The 19,695-nt window shown below is 49.3% G+C and overlaps 1 protein-coding gene across 3 annotated transcripts in view; it reads left to right on the plus strand.

Moving 5' to 3' along the window:
• The window catches only part of HDLBP (high density lipoprotein binding protein), a 41,611-nt gene that overhangs the window by 3,865 nt on the left and 18,051 nt on the right, over window positions 1-19,695 (plus strand). The window contains exons 1-6 of one of the 3 annotated variants that reach the window (XM_075417781.1): window positions 10,831-10,900; window positions 14,751-14,818; window positions 15,358-15,470; window positions 16,402-16,556; window positions 17,494-17,709; window positions 19,359-19,565. In XM_075417781.1, coding sequence (XP_075273896.1) covers window positions 15,395-15,470; window positions 16,402-16,556; window positions 17,494-17,709; window positions 19,359-19,565 — 654 coding nt within the window. In that variant the 5' untranslated portion in view covers window positions 10,831-10,900; window positions 14,751-14,818; window positions 15,358-15,394. Of the gene's footprint in view, window positions 1-10,830; window positions 10,901-11,812; window positions 12,102-14,750; window positions 14,819-15,357; window positions 15,471-16,401; window positions 16,557-17,493; window positions 17,710-19,358; window positions 19,566-19,695 lie in introns of those variants that run through there. The other 2 variants (XM_075417782.1, XM_075417780.1) reach the window with 2 other exon arrangements.

The following is a 19,695-nucleotide window of genomic DNA, read 5'->3' on the forward strand; positions in this document are numbered from 1 at the left end:
TTAGCTGTGTTTTAGCTTTAAAAGAAAGACTGTTTGTGTCCTAAAAATCTGCTGTTAAAATCTTGTGATTTGCATTATCATCTTAAATGGGAAAGTCCTGCATGCCTAATAATGATTCTAGTGACTTTTTCCCCATCTTCCTTTTGTGGCCACATAGCTCTCACGATGTGACTTCAGTGGAAGAGAATCGGGGAGTCAGATTGAATAAAGATGTATCAATAAACAAGGAGGAGAAGTTCCAGTCAAAGTCAAGTGCTCTAGAAAAGCTGCTTTATTTAGAATATTTTACATGTATAGAAGACTTTGTGTTGGTAGAAGATTTATGTGATTGAGGTTTTAATTCTAACAAGGAAAGGTAGTCAGGCAGTGATGAGTGTTCTGGATTTATTTTATTTCATAAGAATCTTAGGTTCTTTTTTCCATCATTTACGCGCTCTGAAGGTGTTTCTGCCTACACAAGCTCTGGTGTTTTTCCAGCAGTCTCACAGAAATACGAGTATTCTTTCTAGCAGCTACAATATCATACAGATACTTTTCTTTGAACTTGCTGGTAGACATCACTTGTCTCTCACGAGTGGTTCAGTTTTGTTGAATCTTATATCTGGTAGATCTTTCAAGCCTTGAAGATATCTACTAACATTTTACAAATTATTACTACATATATTAACATGTAAATAACGTAGGTCCATTTGTACCTCAGTGCTATTTTCTTGACTTCAGCTGATTCAGAAGAACATTTGGTTTAATCTAGGTGTACTGTAACTCTGGTTTGTGTCTGTGTGTTTCTGTGCTTTGGGGAGGGTTAAATAGGTAGCTTCTGTAAAGAAGGCAGGGGGTGTGCATTTACGTACGCTTTTGTATATAGGAAAGCCATTTGGGTTTCTGCTTACTACTCTAAATAAAGCAAAATAGTAGTGATATTTTGAGGGAGGAGAAGAGCTTGTCATTACACTTGCAGTCCTACAAATGCTTTTCACCTCAGTGAATTCTCTTTAATGGCACATTTGGCAACTGTTAGACGTGGGCAGAAACCCCAGGCATCGGTGCCAGGAGTGGGTTCCCGAGCAGAGGCGAAGGGGCAGGCGGAGCAGGAGCAAGGCAGTCTCGTCGCAGGGCCGTGCGGGTGCAGAGGGCTGACCTTGGCTGCAGCTGCCTGTGCTGTGGGAGCTGGCGGTGTTGCTGAGGCAGCGATGGAAGCATGTCACTCTTTTGTGAGGAGCAGGGGTTGAGGCAAGGAGCTATGTCCAGCTAGAGTCACAAAAGAGACGCTTGCAAAGCAGCAGGCAGAAAAAATGGGGAGAAACCTGAGAGAAAAGATGGACCATAAAAGGCTCCGTTAGAGGAAATCATGAGGAGTTTAACTTCAGTGGAAAAACAGCACTGGAAGAAGGGAAGGGATTGGTTCAGTAGCTGTAGACACCAAGAAACCATGATTCACAGGAAAAGTTTTGCCTTTGAGAGGATTGAGTAGCAAAGGAATATTCATGCAACCTCCCTTAAATGATGCTGTTTAATTGTAAAGTAAAATGGATTTACTTGTTGACGCAAGATGGAAGTGGTACCAGATTCTCTTACACTCAGCAGCACAGTGTCTGGAACTGTTCTCCAGCAACAGTTTTGTCGTCTTTTCTAAAGATTTTTCACTGATCTATTTGGGAAAAGCCTGGGGATGGAACTGATATATTTGTTTAGTATTACTGGAAGAAAAGAAAACAACACCCAAACAAACAAAAAACCCCAAACCCAACAAAGAGAATTCCGCAATGACTTGTGTATAAACATACGTCCCAAATTGGGGTGATTCCGGTGAAAGCATCCACACATGTAACTTGTGTGTACGCCATACCTTTTACCTGCACAAGAAGTATCTGTGAATGAAAACTGGAAACGAGTGCTGAGACCATGGCAAGTGATACTCGTGTGCTGTAGCTATGCATTTAGTAGCCCGATATCCCAGCAACTGACTGGATTTTAAGGACGAAAGACTTGGAACCCTGTCGTGCTTTGACTGTTACTATTCAGCTCGGAGGTGGCAGGACCCAGCCTTTTCCCTCTGTTGTTAAGCTGATAATTGCTTGTTGGGGTTGTCTGTCAAAGCCCAGAAAAGTGCTGTCTGACCCGTACACAGGCCAGGTGGTAAGATGTGTATCAGGACTCTGGTTTTAAAGGAAGGTTACCAATATCATATCTCACAGTAAATATCACGAGGCAGGTATGGCTAGCTTTCGTAAAGCTGGTGTGTTCTTCATTGGGGATTGGATAACTGGAATAATCTTCTTGCGTCATTAAAATGTCAGGCTTGGTTTAGGGTATTGGCATGTAGCATGGGCATCACTCCCCTGTCCTTTTTCCCCCCACCCCTGCTAGTTTTGGTGGACTGCTAGTTCAAAGGTTTTGCAGTGAGTTGTCTGAAAAATCAGCGAAGGCCTTTTTTTAGAGGAACACTGAACACCTTGACGGCTGTTGCTCAATTCGGGTGGTACCACCTGCAGCAGTACCACTTGCTGGTTCTCTTCCTGTTGTTTCTGGTACTGCGTTTCTGTCTATCTCTGTGTTTCTGGCACAGAGCATTAAACTGGATATTTCACAAAATAAACTGGACATTTGCCAAAGATGAGAGACAAACAAAGCCTGGGCCATGCTGTGTGGCAGAAAGAGGGACATCGGGCATGGGTTGGGTGCCTGGGTCGAGTTAGGAAGAGAGTAAGGGTCAGTTGGTGCAAGGAAGCTTTCCCCACTGGCAGGGACAGAGGCAAAGCCAGAGAAAGCCCCAGTGGGGTGAGGGGCCAGGAGTGATCGAAAAGGACTTGTTGCTGCTTGCCCCAGCTGCAGCCTGGGGTGAGGAGTTGTGTTTGTGTATCTCCAGCGGGCACTGGAGATGGTGTGGGCTGTCTGACCTCCCCTGCCCTTCCCGGAGAGGAGAGCAGGGCTCTGCTCTTTGCAAACCAGGCCCCGACTGTTTCCATTGCACTGTAGAAAGTGAGTTTGCTGTTATCTCTGTTCAAAGTGATAAAGCTGAATGTAAACCTGCATTGGAGCTGTTGGAAGGAAAGCTGAAAAGAACAACTCACAGAGCAGGCAGGGTGAGAGTATGGGTAGGGATATGTTATGGTTCGCCTGTTATTGCATGTGCTTTTGTTTTCAGAATGAATACTTCAGCGGCTGGTATAGCTTGCTGGGATTTAGGCGCATGGTCTTACAAGGACACTTGAAATCTCTGGAGAATAGCAAGCTGTAGATATGTGACTGTTGTTTAAAAGCAGAGCTTGTTAAGTAGCATTGAGGAGATTTAAAATTAAACTTATACACCTGCTCTTACAAATAGTTTCATGAAATTAAAATACTGAGTTGATGGCTCTGTTGGCTGTGGCAGAATTGTGGCTAAAAGTGCGAGCAAGCAGGGAGGATTTAGAGAAGTTTAGAAGTTCTTGGGGATTTAAGAAATGTTAACCCTTCTATCTTATTTGAAAACTCCTATTGCTCGGGGCACTATTCTGTTAATCCAGAAGACAGTAACAGTGTGTGGGTGGAGGACTGTACAGTATGAGGTATCTAAGCAAAAAATTTGTACCTGAAATGGCACATGGACCCTTCTAGTTTGGCCCATAGATGAGCAGGGTGGGACTGGAAATTATTCACTCACGAAAAGAGGTTCTAAGTGTAAAATAATATTATTTGTAACAACTAGTGGAAATAGTTTTACTCTGAGTTCTCTCTCTCTTTCTCTCTTTTTTCGTAGCAGGCTCAGAGTGGCCTTGCAGATTTGGAAGAGAAGACTGTCTGGTTTTTTCACTGTCAGTTTAGATCACTGTGATGTAATTCTGTCTAACACATGAAGAGCCTTTTGCTTGGCCTAGTAGAGATTAGGAATTAGTGCTTGTCTGTGGTTATGTTGAGCCCCTGTTGCATGTGCTATGAATAGGACAAAGGGAAGGCTGTGCTTGAATAGCGAGGGTCCTATCACCGCTTTTAGAAAGTGGACAGTTGGAATCAGATATTTACTTTAATGCCTTTTCAAGAGGAATTGTTGCCAAAATGAAGGTATTTAAAAAATATATTTTAAATTGCTCTTTCCCTCTCCAAACAAAGCACTAGCCTCCCTGCAAGTTTAATTATTTTATTCTTTTGAGGTTTTTGTTTCTCACAATAATGCTAAAGCTTCTGGGTCATATTTTCAAACTGCTTGTTGTAACTGAAAGATAGAAATAAAGAAAAGAAATGTACAAAAGTGGAGAGTCTTGTGAAGCCATGTGACTTGGGGAACTGGAACTTGGAGGAAAACATACCAGAGCACATAGGAAGTTTATAAAAATGGAGGTCTGGCATTCTCTTAAGTCTTCGTTATCCAATAAACATTAGTAACTGAGGAATCTTTAAAATCTTTCAAGGAGCTGTGAACAATCTTGCTTAGGTTTTTCTGTACAACACCTAGAATCAAAGCAGCTAAGCAAGATTAAAAAAACCAAACCAAAAAAACCACAACAGATAAAAATAAAGGTCTTTTTACATTTTCCATGTTTAAGTTGCAAATTGTCCCCTTGCCCCTCCAAAAAATGTCATTTAGGATGTCTTATTTGGTTTGCCGCTTTTTCTTAATTTTTTTTTTTTATTTGCTGTATATGTTTACCTAAAGGAGTCTCTGTGAAGAGAAGTGGTTATCATGTTTGTAAACGGCTGTAAGCAGGTTCTTAAAGTCTGCCCTGCAAAACATCAGCCTAGGAGTACCTGTAGGATGCTCTTAGGGAGCATGGTGACATGTTCAGGCTAAGGGACGCAGTCAGGTTTGAATTTTCTAAACGTATGACTGTTAATGTGAAGAAGGGTAAGTTGGGGGCTTGCAAGTCCCTTGCCTTTCCAAGCTACATGATATGTAGTGCATGAGAACTTCTGGCAACATCTCTTTAAAAAAAAAAAAAAAAAGAAAAAATTGCCACGTGTTCATTTTATATTGCAAGTGCCAAGGGAGAAGGGAACAAGAGACACTGAAAAGGTAAACAAGAGAACTCCAACCCCGTAGCCAAAGGAGGGTGAAGTAAAAGTCTCCTTTTGAAGAACAGAAAGGAAGTAGTATGTGCTTTGTTCTGCAATATCTCCGCAATCCTGACTTCTTGGGCAACTGTGGTATTTAACTGCAAGTATCCAAATGGGCTGTGGGAAGTAGCTCTGAGCTAATTATTTGTGGAAGATTTTTTTTTTTGTGTGTAGTACCGGCTGAATGGAGAACAGTGCTGCTGCACCACTGTGAAAGCACCTGTGTGTGATGAGCACACAGTGAGGTGGTAATTTAAATTAAAAAGCGAGTTCAGATCAGTGTAAAGAGCCAAAACTGAAATTAAAGGTTCTGACTGGCTGCAAGTAAGAAACGTTTTCACTGTTAGGATAGTCAGATACTGGAATAGGTCAACCAGAAAGTTTGTGCAGCTTTGAGGGCTTTAAAGACCTGACTGAATAAAGCCCTGAGCATCCTGGTCTGACCCTGCTTCGAGCGGGAGGTTGGACTAGAGACCCGGACCTTGAGCCTGTTGTCAGAGGTCCTGAACTTCTGTGATTTCTTTCATGTCTGCTGCTCTGTGCTATTGCCATTTTACAGGCTATGTATTGGAAACCTTTGTTTCCTGAATCTCTTTTCCCATTCTTGAGTAAAGTCAGTGTTTTGCTTTACTGTGAAACTGTAAAGCAACCGAGGAAGATCCATTATTTCACTTTATCCCGCCTGTTTCAAAAGTATTCCTCTTCAGAGTGTTTATTGGCTCCCCAAGGCCAAGAACCTGAAATTTGCTTCTACTTTTACAACTTTTTCGATTCCTACATTTCCCTGTAGCCATCTCTGAAATACAGGTAGGAAACTCACCTCAGTCATTCTTGGTCTGGATGTATTACTTCTGTTTTAATCTCGTTCCATTTTACCTATTCCATTTTATCTTGGTTATTTGAAATCCTGACTTCTCCTGAAAGCCAAGTTTATGTTAAATAATCAGATTTTTCTCCCAGTGTAAGTGGAAGGATGGACTCTGCCTTGTCCTCTGTGGCTTCCTTTTGCTTTGTTTTTGGATTGATTTTATAAAACTGTCCATTTTCTTCCTCATCTCTGAAATGGCATTTGTTTTGTCATAGCACCTGGCATCCAATAATCACAGCGTTCTGAACAACCTGAAATTAAATAATGAATCCACAGACTAAACCAAGACTGCTGTGCATGCACAGCCAGGGCAACCAAGAGAACTTCGCTGGTCAGTTCACCAAATCAGCAGCAAAACTAAGAGTAGAGCCTGAGACTTTTTGCTGTTTTGTCTGCATGAACGACTAAATCTTGTTTTCTCACAGTGTTGTTGTGCAAAACATGCATATCTAGCCCTTAACTAGCAGCCCTTCCTTTCTCTGCAGTCAGAGGGCTTGAAGCTACTTGTTCGCACTACAACTCTGTCCGCACCAGTAAGTTGCTACTGTTCTTCCTGCCTGTTTTGTTTGCCCCCTTTTTTTAGAGCACCCTGTGATATACTGCCCTTCCTACACTATGTATTGTTTGCCAGCTGATGATTGCATAATTTTGTTGTCAGGGTGCCCAGGAAATAAGTAAGTCTTTTAAACAACCATTTTGGTCTGAAAGGCCTGCTGAGGTTAGTCACCTTCCTTCAGTGTCTGGTCAGCTCTTCTGCTTGTGCAAGAGACTTGCCCTCGATAAACAATGTAGGTTTACCAGGAGAAAGGCAAGGGATGTTGCACTCCTGGGACCCGTTGTTTATACCACCTAGGCCTTGTGCGAGACAAACACAGGCAGTCGCTCATCTTCCTTCTGCCTCCCTCCCTTCTTCACAACATGACTGAATGGTTGGAGTTGAGATCAGTACATAGGTTCGAGTAGACTTTTCGCTTTCTACCAGCAGTTCTCTACTTGGGTGTTTACAGTGGGCCTCTGAAGGTGGTGGGCTTGCATTAAGTACAGCTGAGGTTAGCCTACAGAACCATTTCTTCGTAGTACTGGTGTGTGAACAGGGGAGAGAGGTGCCTGACTTGCCTGTCCCTGGAAGTTCCCTTCCTCATGGCAAATAAAGAAAATCTGGTCTCAGAGTCACTGAGACATAAGCAACACGGATTCACGTTCAGTCATTTTTAATGATGAAACTTTTTTCATTCTCTTAGCAGAAGGATCTCTATAATTTGACGTTGAATTTCAACATAATAGAGGTTTTCCTGTAGCAATAAAAATATTCTATTGGAAGATCCCATGGCAAGTCATAGCGATAGCTTTAGAGCTGAGGGGCATATCTGGCTTGCTTTGGCTGAGAACCCCAGTACTCTGTGGCATACAGGTGCCCTTCATCGTGAATCCTCTTCCGCTTTTTTTTCTAGTGTGATCCAAAGTATTCCCCCACCCCTTTTCTCTTCATGCCACTGGTGAGGGATGTGCTGAAATGGATACTTTCAGGGGTAGTTCTTAAGTGGTGTTCTCTGACTTCAGTGTGTGGGATAAGCACAGAGTACAAAAAGGGTGCTTATTTGTACACTTTCAGAAACCTGGAGTTATATTTAACAGGAAATAAAGTCACAGCACACACTTTTTGGAGCATACTTGGGTTGCTTCCCAAGTAAGGCTTTCAATTTCTGGCAGAAAAAGTAGGGATCTCTTGTAAGAACAGAAAATAAGAACAGGCTAGAAGAAATCCTTTGCAAAATCCTAGCTCAGCTGAGGGTGAATGTGCCGGGAAAGACCAGCCTTTTTGTGGTCTTTGCTCCAGTGGTGTAAGGAGCTGAAAGTTTCCTCTCCCTTCTCCGAGAGTCCTGGGGTGATGTGATTATGGAAAGCTTCTTAACTCCTCAACCTTTGCTTTCACACTGGTGAACATGTGTTCCAAAAAACCAGACCTGTTCAGTGTTAGTTTTATCGCCGTGTGTGTTTCATGTTTTTGCTGGTCCCATTTCTGTGTTTTCCCTCAGGTTAGTGATACGACCTGTCAGTTTGATAAGCCATGGAAACTACGCGTTGCCCAAGCCTTCACTCTTTCTGTCACACACTCGTGCTCTTTTTGGGAGGCTTCTTTTTCAGTTGTTCTCCCAAGTCATGAAACCAGGGTCTGTTGAAATGATGCCAAAATAAGGGATGCTAGAGGGAGAGGGGCAGGTTAGTGTTTGTCAAGGGGTTGGGTACCTTCTGTCTGCTTTCCCCTCAGCTACCAAAAATTCCTGCACCTGGCTTACAGAGGAGCAATTTTACATACATCTCCATGCCAAGCATCTTTTTTTTTCCTTTTTTTTTTTTTGCTTTTGATGTGAGATTGCACTTGTGGGCCAGTAGACACGACAGGCACCAAGCAGCCCCTGCGGGCCTCGCTCTGCCCGTACCCCATTGCCTTACTGAAGAAGAGGGGCGGGGTGGGACGCAGATGGTCAATGTTGTGCTGGCAGGAGGAGCGACGGCTTGAAATAGGCCTCATAGCACCCTCTAAATGTGCTTCTGTCCATGCACAGGACACTTCTGTACTTACTGGATGTGGGAGGAACGGTGAGCTCTCCCTGCCCCTACCCTCTTTCTCCATGGAAGACCTTCCTTAGAGAAAGAGAGAACAGCCTGTGACATTTTCCTTCGGCAGAAATCGTTATTTGAGGGTGGCATGCAGTGAGATGCTCTAGGCCTTCCAGGAACTTCTGGGCCTTGTAGGCTTCACTCCCACCACTTGCAGCTGCAAATAAAGGAAGGGCTACAGAAACACGTGGGGAAGATTCACCCTTGCACAGTCCTGGAGAGGAAGCTGTGATAAAAGCCAAAAATCCATAGTGTCCTAGCAACCCCAGTGGCTGCAGCAACACTACGTAGAGCAGGAGAGGGACATACAGTTGTCCCATAGGCACAAGGTGGCATGTCCCCACAGAGGGCCCCTGCTGAACCAGATAATGAGATGGAGTTGTGGGAGACGGATGTTGGTGTTTCGGTAAGATGCTATAGTCTGGGGCTTGTGATGCTCCTCTGGTTACCCAGCACGGGGGATTGCAGTACTTACCTGTGTCAGAGTTAATTGGATGCTGTGAAGTTGGAGCATTGAAAGGAGGCTGCTTGCTTTGCACTGGGGAGATAAACACAAGGGAGTGAAAACACCAGGAAAGCATTGTGCACCTCAAGCAACCTTCAGAGTGCTAGGCTCAAAGTCCCAAATTACACACCCCCCCCACCCCCCTGCACTCCCAGCTGCTGCCTGGAAGCAGAAGTGTCCAAAGTCTGGAGATGCTGCGATTTGCCCAGGTCTCCGAAGCTCTGCTTTTGCGTGAGCCACCTCTGTCTCTGTCAACACCAGCCTGCTCGAATATCTGACGGGGTGCTGCTGGCATCTGAAGCCTAGACTTTTTTTTTTTTTTTCCTTAGAGGAGCCTGAGCCAGCTCTTGAAGCGTGTATGACGTGGCAGCAGTGGTTGCTGCCTTTCCCTTGGAGCGGTATCCCTGCATCCTTGCAGAGACCAACAGACTGTTTGAGGAGAGGCCGGGGCAGGGGAGAGATGGATCGTTGTGGTGCCTGGGCAGGGTGTCAACTCTTGATGAGCGTTCTCCTCCTCGCTTTAACATATTTCCCAATTTCACCCACAAGTGTACTTGTATTTACAGTGATAAATTGTTTGTGTCAAAAAGTTCAAGTTCTTTAATGATGTCCTCCCAGCTGCAGGACTGAAAGAGGAGAACTGGAAAAATCTCCTGCTCTTGTTCGGTAATAATAAATAATCATAATTTTACTTAAGGCTAAATACCATCCGTGTTTCCATAAATACATCACATTAGTATCTCTTAGAAATTACTGCGTGTAATCAAAAGCAGTGATTCCAAGGACCTCACATTTCTGTGGTCAGAGCTCTACAAAGCAGGTTCTTGCGTTTAGTTTGCCAGGCTCTGGGAGAGAGCAGGGTGTGAGTGAGAAAACCAGTCACTAAATGCAAGTTAAGAACGATGAGGAAAATTAATCCTGGGTAGGAAAATGGGCAGAGGCTGAGCTAATGCAAAAATCAGTTCAGATTCCATATATTTTTACACCGATGTGACTTTATCCTCGATTCCCTGAGGGTGCAGGGCTAATAATTAAAAACATCTATATTGCACAAACTTTAATAAACATCCTCTCTGCAGGAAAGGAGGGCATTGTGCTTGCTGGCTTGGCTTTCCACTCCTTTGCTCTTCTCCATTTCCCAATTAGAGACTGGAATGAGGAGAGGGGCACTCAGGGTGGGGCAGGCTGGTATTTTCTTAATTTTTTTCTTTTTAATCTTGCTCTTAGCTTGCCCCATCTCCTGTCTCCAACCTCAGCACCGGGTGGCTGCTGCTCTGACGCAGGCTGCGCGGGAGGAGGAACGGCACCGGGCCTTTGGAGCCGGAGCCCGGTGTCCGGGTGCGGTGCGGTGGGGCCGGAGCCCCGGGCGGTCACAGCCCCGGCCCACGAACCCTCCGTGACACCGGCCCCAGCCGAGCCGAGTCGGTAGTTCCCAGCTCGGGGAAGCTGAGGTGGCACCGGGGGCAGCCGGGCGTGCGGCAGCTCCAGCCCCCGCGTCCCCCGGGTCGCGGGTAGGAGGCACGGTGTGCGGGCGAATCCCTTGTCTGAGGGCAGGCGGCCGGGGACTGTCCTGCGGGTCCGGGGCGGGGGACGGACACCCCGGCCGCGAAGCCCCGCGGGCCGGGCCGGACGGCGGAAGCAGGGCCGCGGTCTCCCGGGCCGGGCCGGGCCGCAGCCCCGCTACGCTGCGCCGCGGCGGGGCGGCGTGGGGCACGCGTGGCGGGCGGCCCCGCCGGGAAGGGGCATGTCCCGCTGACGTGCGGGCCGGGGATTGGCAGCGGCCCGGCCTATATAGGCGGCGGGGCGGGCGGCCCGCCGCTCTCCCAGGAGCGCTCCGGTTCTCCAGCAGGGCGGGCGAGCGGGCACCGGCCGGAGTGAGTCACGGGGCGCGGGGGGCGGCCCCGCAGCCGCGGCGCCGACGTGGAGGCCGGCGGGGCGGGGAGGCGGCCCGGCCTCGCTTCCTGCCCCTGGGCACCGACGTGTCGGCGCCGCCGGGAAACTCCGCGCCAACTTCCCGCCGGCCGGGCCGGGCCGGGCAAAGTCCGCCGGCGGCGGGAGGGCCGAGGTCCGGCCCCGACACGGCCGCGCCGGCGTTGCGGCGCCGACCCGGGGCCGGGCTGATGGGGACGCCGGGCCCCGCGGGTGCGTGGGGAGGGGGCGGCCCGGCCCGGTCCCTTTCGCCGGGAGGAGAGGGGCAGCGGCGCGGGTCGCGGCGGCTCCGCGAACCCCCCGGCTGCCCGGAGGGTTTGCGTCTGGTACGAGCCGAGACGGGCGGCAGCGGGCGTGTGTCCAGCGCCGGATCGGCCCGCGGAGCGCCGGCGGCGGGCAGCCTTCCGCCGGGTGGCGGGGGCCGGGCGGCTCCGCTCCTGTCGCGACTGGAGGGCTGAGCGCCCAGGCCCCGCTCCCCGGGCTCCCCGGCGGGGGCGAGCGGGCGTCGGGCAGGGGCTGCTGACGGGCTGGAGCTGTCGCTGCCCCCTGCCCCGCTTCTGGCCCCGTTCCCGCACGGGCGGTGCGTTGGGGCGCGCCCCCCCCCCCCCGCGTCCCGCTCAGCCCCGCGCGGGTGACAGCGCGGCCCGGCCGGGCCCTTTAAGGGCGCCGCCCCGCCCCGCCGCGCCGCCCCGCCCCCGTGCCGGCAGTGCTGAGGTGGCGCTGGCAGCTCCCCCGCCCCGGCCTGGCCGCGGGGCCCGGCGGCTCCCCCGCCCCGCAGCGGCCGGGCAGCGCGGGGGGAAGCGGAGGGGCCCCGCTCCGTCCGGCCCGGGCAGGCCTCGGCCGCAGCCTGCCCCGCGCGGGTGAGGAGCAGCGCCGAGGCCTGTCGCGCCCGGGGGAGGCCGCGGGCCGGGTGCCCGTTCCCGTTGGCTGCGCAGGCCCGGAGCACCTCCTGTCCGAGGGCAGGCAGGGGAGAGGCGAGGCGGGAGCTTGGCGGTGTGGAAGGCCCCGGTGGCGTGGCGCTCCCGGGTGTGCTGCTCCAGGAACCGGGCTCCGTCGTGCCGCACAGCAGCTGTCCGCCGGCGTCACCCCCCCGAGCCGAGGAGCCTGGGCCTGCAGTGTCTGGGAGAGCCGGTCGGTTTTCAGAAAGCAAGTATCTTCATGTGCGACCACTCGTCTGCCGAGAGACCACCCTGCCCTGCATGAACGTCTGGCCGAGGGCCGCAGCTGCCACAGCCAGCCCAGCCCTGGTGCTGCGTGCGACCCTAGCTGTGTCTGGTTTTAGCTACCCCGATTAACAAAATGCTAATGTTTTTGTTAAACGTAGTTCTAAATGATGTGTAACTGCTGTTTCTGTCCACAAGCACTGGCCGTGTAACTCATGACTTTGCTTTTGTTTCTCTTCATACAAGTGTTTCCTGTGTGGTTAGGTCTGGCCCTTGCTGGAGGTTATTTTTAGGGTGATTTCGTTCTCTTTAAGTGCATTCTAGACTTCTGAAACTTCTTTTGGAGCACAAAGACAGTGCTACGGATGGCGTATAAACTAGGCAGTTCAAAACCTGTTGACCCAGTCAGCCACACGCTAGCATGACGTAGCTGTAACCTCAGTTTCAAAACCTAAAGTGGGAAGTCAGGGAGGTGTAGGCTCCAGATCTGATGCCTGAGCTGCTGGCTTTGGCATTACATTTAAAATACCAGTCTGATGGCTGCCTCCAGTTTTGGCCAGAGATGAATCCCTGCGGCCTACAATATACCAGATGTTTGGGGCTACTGGAGACGAAGAGTGTTTGTTCTTAGCTTGCTGTATGGGTGACGAAGCAGAAATTCATACAGATAAATGCTCCCCTTCGATTTCTCTGTGAACGTCTGACTGTTCTCTGAGGTGAAGGCTATGAGGAAGATCCCTGCAGCTGGTGTGGAGACAGTGAAACCAGCAGCTGTGCCTTGAGGTCGTGGCTCTCAGGCAGGCACTATTTTGGGTGTCGTTCACTGGCTTCTCATCGTTACTCTCCTCTAAGGAGCAGAGCACGTGCAAGACGAGCCAGGTAGTGCTTTCCTGAGAAATGAGAGCTACAAGCACATCCATGCCATTAGCAAGGTTCTAGCCAGACCTTGGCAGCTGGTTGTGATGTCTAGGATGCTTCTGGCTCCTGCCCTCATTCCTGTTTGCAGCTTGCTGTGAGGTGGTGGCAGCCTTGACAGTGACCCAGCGGGCTGGAGGAGCCAACGGCTGAGCCTGCAGGCCTTGCCAAAATAGTCTGGGACAGGTCCCATGCTGCTGACGGGCTTTCCTTCGTTCTGCGGCAGCTCGAGCCGTGCAGTCGTGTACCATAGGCATGTAACCATGTGTTACGCCGTGGTGGAACCATGGACAATGAGGAGAGCTGAGGTATTTCTCCAAGGTTGGATTGCTAGCCACCCTTTCATGGATACCAGCAAGCGCCTTGCAGAGCCATGGTGTGCTGCAACAGCTGTGCTTTGGACAGCGTGGCTGGCTGGCCTGGTAGCTACCACCTCGTAGTAGCAGATGGTTACAGAATTAATTGCATCATGAGCTCTCTTGCTTTGATGGCGCAGGTGGTGTTGCCTCGTGCCTGATGAGAGATTTGTTGAAGTAGGGGAAAACTTCTCTGGCCTTCACTCAGGTGCAGACCAGGCCTGCACAGCCCAGTTTCATCACTGCTTGCATTGTTCTTCCCTCCGCTCCTTCTGCCTCTGTTGCTTTCCCGTACTGTGTCACAACACAAGTGCCATGTGAGACACCACATCAGCGACACTTGTGTCGTTGGGAACCTTTTCTGGCACTTTGGCAGGTCAGAAATGGCAACCATCAGTTTACTGAAAAGTGCCTGAGTTTGCTGTTTGGAAAAAGGTCCGAGCAGCGCTGCAGGGTTTGTGTGAGTGGGGCCTCTTCCACCATGAGCAGTCAGATGCGCCGGATTTTAGGAGAGTGCAAGCCCTGCAAGAGCACGCATTACTGGTGGGGGGGACTGCAGGTGCGGGGAACTGTTGTACATCCAGCAGAGAGTGTACTGTACTGTTTTTTATTTATATTCCTAAACATTTTTTCAGTAAATCTGCAGATCTAGATACAGGAGATATAAAGCTCCCACCAACAGCATTTAGTTTTTCCTGGTTCCATCTTCTGTACACACCTAAAATAGCCCACATAAACCACTGTGGGATTTGTTCTTCTGACTTGCAGTCTTAGGCCTGGAGACAGAATGCAGTGCTTAGTGCATGATCTTACTACAATAAAAAATGAAGAGGTGGACTGGCCAGCAGCTGTGTGTGGATAGCCCCGAGTGTTTGCCTTAGTTTGTGAGGAGGTCTGTGTTGATTCACCGAAGCTCCACTAAACTACATTCCTAACTTCTGACTGATGGCAGTGTTGTTGGCAGGTTTTCAGGTTGTTAGTCTCCTCTGACTAGATGTTGATGCTCTTGCTTGCAACCCCGAAATTTCATGTCTGTCTTGCACATCTGTTATTAATTGACTGTATTTTTGCCTGATACTGAATGGCTGCTCTTGTAGCCAGTGTGATGAAAGAGCAGCTACTCCAGGCTTCCTGCTGTGAAGTTTGAGTAGATAGTGGTGTTGCCTGTAGCTCCAGTAAAACATGACAGGTAAAGTATGGTGAGATCTGACTCAGTATGAGAACATTTTGGATGGAGTGCAAGTTTGAAACACAGTACAGGCGATGCTCTTTTGAAAGTTACAGTAATGGGGGGTGTCATGTTTTCCTGTTGTCTTGGACCAGTCACATAATTTTTTTTTTTTTATTTATTTTCTATAAAGCAAAAGCTGGCAGGCTGACAAACGGGCAGCTTACAGGACGGACTCTCTGGCTACTGACCATTTAGCTGGTAAGTTCTTAGTCTGGGAGAGCCAAAGATCATGCAGTTCCTGAGCTTGCTTAACAGAGTGGCTTTCTGAGTGTATCCCTAAGTCAGTGGAAGTTCAGGGACCTAAATAACTCTTTTCAGGAAGAGGCAGCATCCTGGGCCCTTTTTGTTTTCTCTCCAGGGTTACATAATGGTCTTGGACTGACTATCCAGACCTTTGGATGCTCGTTTAAAAATTGCTCACTATTAATAGATGATAGATTAATTACAACATGCTTTAACAACTTCTAGTGTCCCCCTTTCCAGTGACCTTAAGTTGCATGTCCTCTGCCTGCTTAATGAGGAGCTCTTGTTTTGGCGACCTCTCTGCTGTGAGGAAATACTCCCCCCGAGTTGCTGTGTGGTTCAGCAAGAGAACTATGCAGCTGACTGACACTGTGGGTGCTTCTCAAGAGACTGACTGGAAAAGTGCTTAATAACACATACTTTGTCTTCATGGAATAACGTTTGTGCATCTTGAATGGCGTTGGTAATAGTGCTGCCACGTTTGTCTCTTCCAGTGGCATACCCGGATTGTGTGTGGGTGGGAAGTCGACAATGAGCTCCGTGGCAGTTTTGACCCAGGAGAGCTTCGCTGAACACCGCAGCGGCCTGGCTCAGCAGCAGGTGAAAGGTGAGAAAACACTGCTGAGTTCCTGTGAAGTGCCTGTACATACAGACTGCACAGGCAAGGTTCCTTGCTGTTACCCAAGCTCGCTCCACGCATCCGGTTCCCCGCAAGAGTGCAGATGTTGCATTCTCCATTCCTAGGTTGGTGGCCTGGCAAACTATGGCTTCCCACCAGCAGCAGCGTAGTGGTGATGCTGCACAGTGCAGGACCAGGAGGAGCCAACCCTCAGATCTCCATAGAGCTCTGGCTAGCAATGCTGTCAGCTGAGGAATGGGGCACGTGCAAGAGTTGGGCACTGGGCTACAAGAGAGCCTCATGGGATCAGTGTGCTGGGCGGTCATTTCCTTCCTTTGCTCAGCCAGGTGCTGAGGGAAGTCAGTGTGACGGTGTTAACTGACTCACTGATGTGTTTCAGCACCCGTCCTCCAGCTGCAAGCTGGCCGGCCCGCTTGGCATGGCCCAGTGCACAACTGAGTCGAACACGAGGTACAGGCTTTCCATGGGCTCTGCCCTAACTATAGCGCTTCTGTCTGCCTTCCCCCAGGCATATGGTTGTCTTACCCCTTCTGACCTGCAGCCTTGCTCTGTTCCCTTTACTGCTCAGCCCATGCTCCCCTAATTAAGCCCCTCATGACAAAGTTGGCTGTAATGTGCTGTTTGCTGCCACCGTTCACTTGCACATTCCAATCCGTAGTTTATCCATAGTGCCGGCTCAGACAAGTCTGGTTGTTCATGGCATCTACTGCCGTCTTTGCTGAGGTCAGTTGTGCTCCAGACTTGGCTGCTCCACAAGCATAACTGTAATAGGATTAATAGTACTGCACAAGTCATTTGCTCTCCCTTGTTAGTGGTGCCTAAATACAATTGCACTGCCTATGAATGGGTGCATTTCTGTGGGGAGAGCATCTTGTTCACCCTGTTTGCTTCACTCTAGTTACAGCTTTAAACTCTGAAGAAGAGAATGATCCTCCAACCTACAAGGAAGCCTTCCCTCCGCTCCCTGAGAAAGCACCATGTTTGGAAGCTGCCCAGGAACCTGCTGGACCCTGGAGCAAAATCCGACCAATAAAGGCTTCTGTCATCACTCAGGTTGGTGTGAGTGGGTGTCTTACCTCCTTCATTTTCCTCCCTCCAAAAAGTAGGTGAAGTGAAGCTTTCATTGGAGTATGAAATCCTTAGTGTCAGATTGACAGACGGAGCTGGGCTTGTTCAGCCTGAAGAAAAGGCTGCAAGGGGACCTAATAAATGCTTACAAATATCTCAAGGGTGGGTGTGAGGAGGATGGGGCCAAACTCTTTTCAGTGGTGCCCAGCGACAGGACAAGGGGCAATGGGCACAAACTGAAGCAGAGGAAGTTCCAGCTGAACATGAGGAAGAACTTCTTCCCTCTGAGGGTGACAGAGCACTGGAACAGGTTGCTCAGGGAGGTTGTGGAGTCTCCTTCTCTGGAGATATTCAAGACCCGCCTGGACGTGGTCCTGTGCAGCCTTCTGTAGGTGACCCTGCTTTGGCAGGGGCTTGGACTAGATGACCCACAGAGGTCCCTTCCAACCCCTGCCATGCTGGGATTCTGTGATTCTTCGCCATACTTTCCCCAGAGGCATGAGGAGGACTGCAGCTGAGAGCTAGGACTACTCTGGAGGGGAAGGATATGTTGGAATACTGTCCAGAAAAAGCTCTGCATCCTGGTTCCACAAATAGCTGGAGCAGGCCTGAAGGGAGAATTGCAGAATTCAAGTAGTGAGCACTAACCATTAAAGTATTCCTCCCCATAGCTTAGCACTTTTGCCTGCCTGACACAGTTTAGGAAGACACCCAGAGTGGGACACAGTGTCTGCTGCAGTGCTCTCACACTTTCCCTGGTCACAGCTGGTGTCTCCACTGGAAAGGCTGGTGGGTTGCACAAACCTGGGAACTTGGTATGTCAGTGGTGTCTTGTATGGCGATAAGAGAGGGAGGCGCTGGCAATCAAAAGCTTACTGACTGACTGGTATGCCCTTCTTGCATCTGTCCTGTGGCTGAGCAGGTGTTTCATGTGCCACTGGAGGAGAGGAAATACAAGGACATGAATCAGTTTGGAGAAGGCGAGCAGGCCAAGATCTGCCTTGACATCATGCAGAAGACAGGAGCTCACCTGGAGCTGTCTCTCGCAAAGGACCAGGGCCTTTCGATCATGGTCTCTGGCAAGCTGGAAGCAGTCATGAAGGCTCGGAAGGAGATTGTCGCTCGGCTGCAGACTCAGGTGGGAACATCTAACTGTTTCTCACTTCAGCTTTGCTTTTCCCCAAGACTTGCAAATGCTTTGAGGCCCTTGGGCGTGTGTGCTTATAAGCCGAAGAGGTGCTATTAGATGACTAATTCAGCTTTGCCATGTATTTTCAAAGCACACAATTGCCAATTTGGAATGCAAATGAGGCTTAAAATAGGGTTCAAAGCTAATTACAGGCCGATGTGTTGTGGAGGGTGGAGTCTGCAATCTCTGAACACTTAAATTGCAAACAGTGACTTTGTGCTGAGGTGCTGGTGCTGTAGGGAGTGCAAGCCCCTCACACAAAGCTAGTAGTGTGTGAGAATGGGACTGTGATTTCTCTGAAGCCTTCAGAGGAGAATGTGGAGGGATGGGAGAAAGAAGAGAAGTCCTGCTGAAAGCTTCAGGTCAGGGTTCTGGACTGTGTAACACAAGCCACACTGGTAATGAGCCACAGCCCTGTTGTTTCAGTTGCTTCTCCTTTCAGTACTCTAGGTTTTAATTTCTTACCTTCAGATTCTTTAGTTCATAATGAAGATCATAGTTCTTGTTAGGATGTATCACAGCCAGGTGTCATAGTGTGTTTTAAAGTGTAATGTCAAAGGGAGTTAATGCGATAGCTAATAGTGTGTCTGCTTAGTGCTATTCAGCCCATGTGTCATACCCTGCTGGAGGGAAGAGAAAGGGACAAACCCTACATAATGTGCATCTGAAAAAATAGTTCAGGTCATACTGCCACAGATCCATGACCCACTGTTCTCAAATATACCTCCAACTGCCCTGGCCCCAGGTCTGAAAGGTGTGTCTGTGTTCCAACTTCTCCTAGGCTTGGCTGGCTTCACTTCAGGAGTACGGGGACACAGAGTTGAAGAGACACACCAAGTGATTTTTTTTTTTTTCCCCCCATTGTAGCTTGAATTTGAAGTGTCTAATGACTGTTAGTAGGTACATATTCACAGAGATCGAGAGCATGGTTGCAGTCATAAGCTGCCAGGTCAGTAGAAGTTCAGTGAGAAGGGAAGAAGTCAGGAATCCCTGTTACAAATCAGCCCTTTAATGGTAGATTGAGAGAAGCTCTTGGGACCCCTTTTCCAAGAGGGGCCTTCTAGAAACAGTCCCAGAGCAGCATGTGCTACGTTGAAGACGCCTCAGCACTTAGTAGCAGTAAGCATCTCCTAGCTGTCTGCCTGCTGGAATAGGTTTCTGGTGTTGAATTTCTGTTTCCTAGGAGTCAGACTGGGTGTCTTGTTCTCTGTAGCCTTGGCAGCAGATGTCAGAGCTCAGATAAACTCCACCCACGAGCCATCATCTCAGTTGCTGTCTGGTACTGCTCCAGTCTCTTGCGCTGGGGGATAGTCTCCTTCTTGTCTGTGCCTAAAGGCCGCTACTAATTCAGAGTACTACTCTTGGTAAACAGAAGGGTTTTGGGAGAAAGGTGGGATTTAGTCTCCTCGTGTACAGGCACAATAGATCAACTGTTCTGGTATAGTATCAGTCCTCAGACAAAATGTGCTGGGAAGACATTGTGTTTGCTCCTCAGTGGTACCACTAAGCAGCATCCAGCTTGCTTTCCCTGGCTCTGTTCCTGTGGATCTGCCAGTGCTGGCAAGGGTTCTCACAGATGCTTGGTTCCTGTGTTGCAGGCTTCAGCGACAGTTGCCATCCCCAAGGAGCACCACCGTTTTGTCATTGGAAAGAATGGCGAGAAGCTGCAGGACCTGGAGCTCAAAACTGCAACCAAAATCCAGATCCCCCGCCCAGATGACCCCAGCAACCAGATCAAGATCACCGGCACTAAAGAAGGGATTGAGAAGGCCCGACACGAGATCCTGCTTATCTCTGCTGAGCAGGTACTTCAGTACTGTGAGCTTTCTCATGGCATTAGCTGGACAGCTGTTTTGCTTCTCCATGGTATATTAGATGTTTGTAGCCACCATGGCCACAGTTAGTGGCTAATATGTTAGTCTGAATGGACACATG

This window comes from Opisthocomus hoazin, chromosome 4, assembly GCF_030867145.1.
Source record: "Opisthocomus hoazin isolate bOpiHoa1 chromosome 4, bOpiHoa1.hap1, whole genome shotgun sequence".
Classification (NCBI taxonomy): Eukaryota; Metazoa; Chordata; class Aves; order Opisthocomiformes; family Opisthocomidae; genus Opisthocomus; species Opisthocomus hoazin.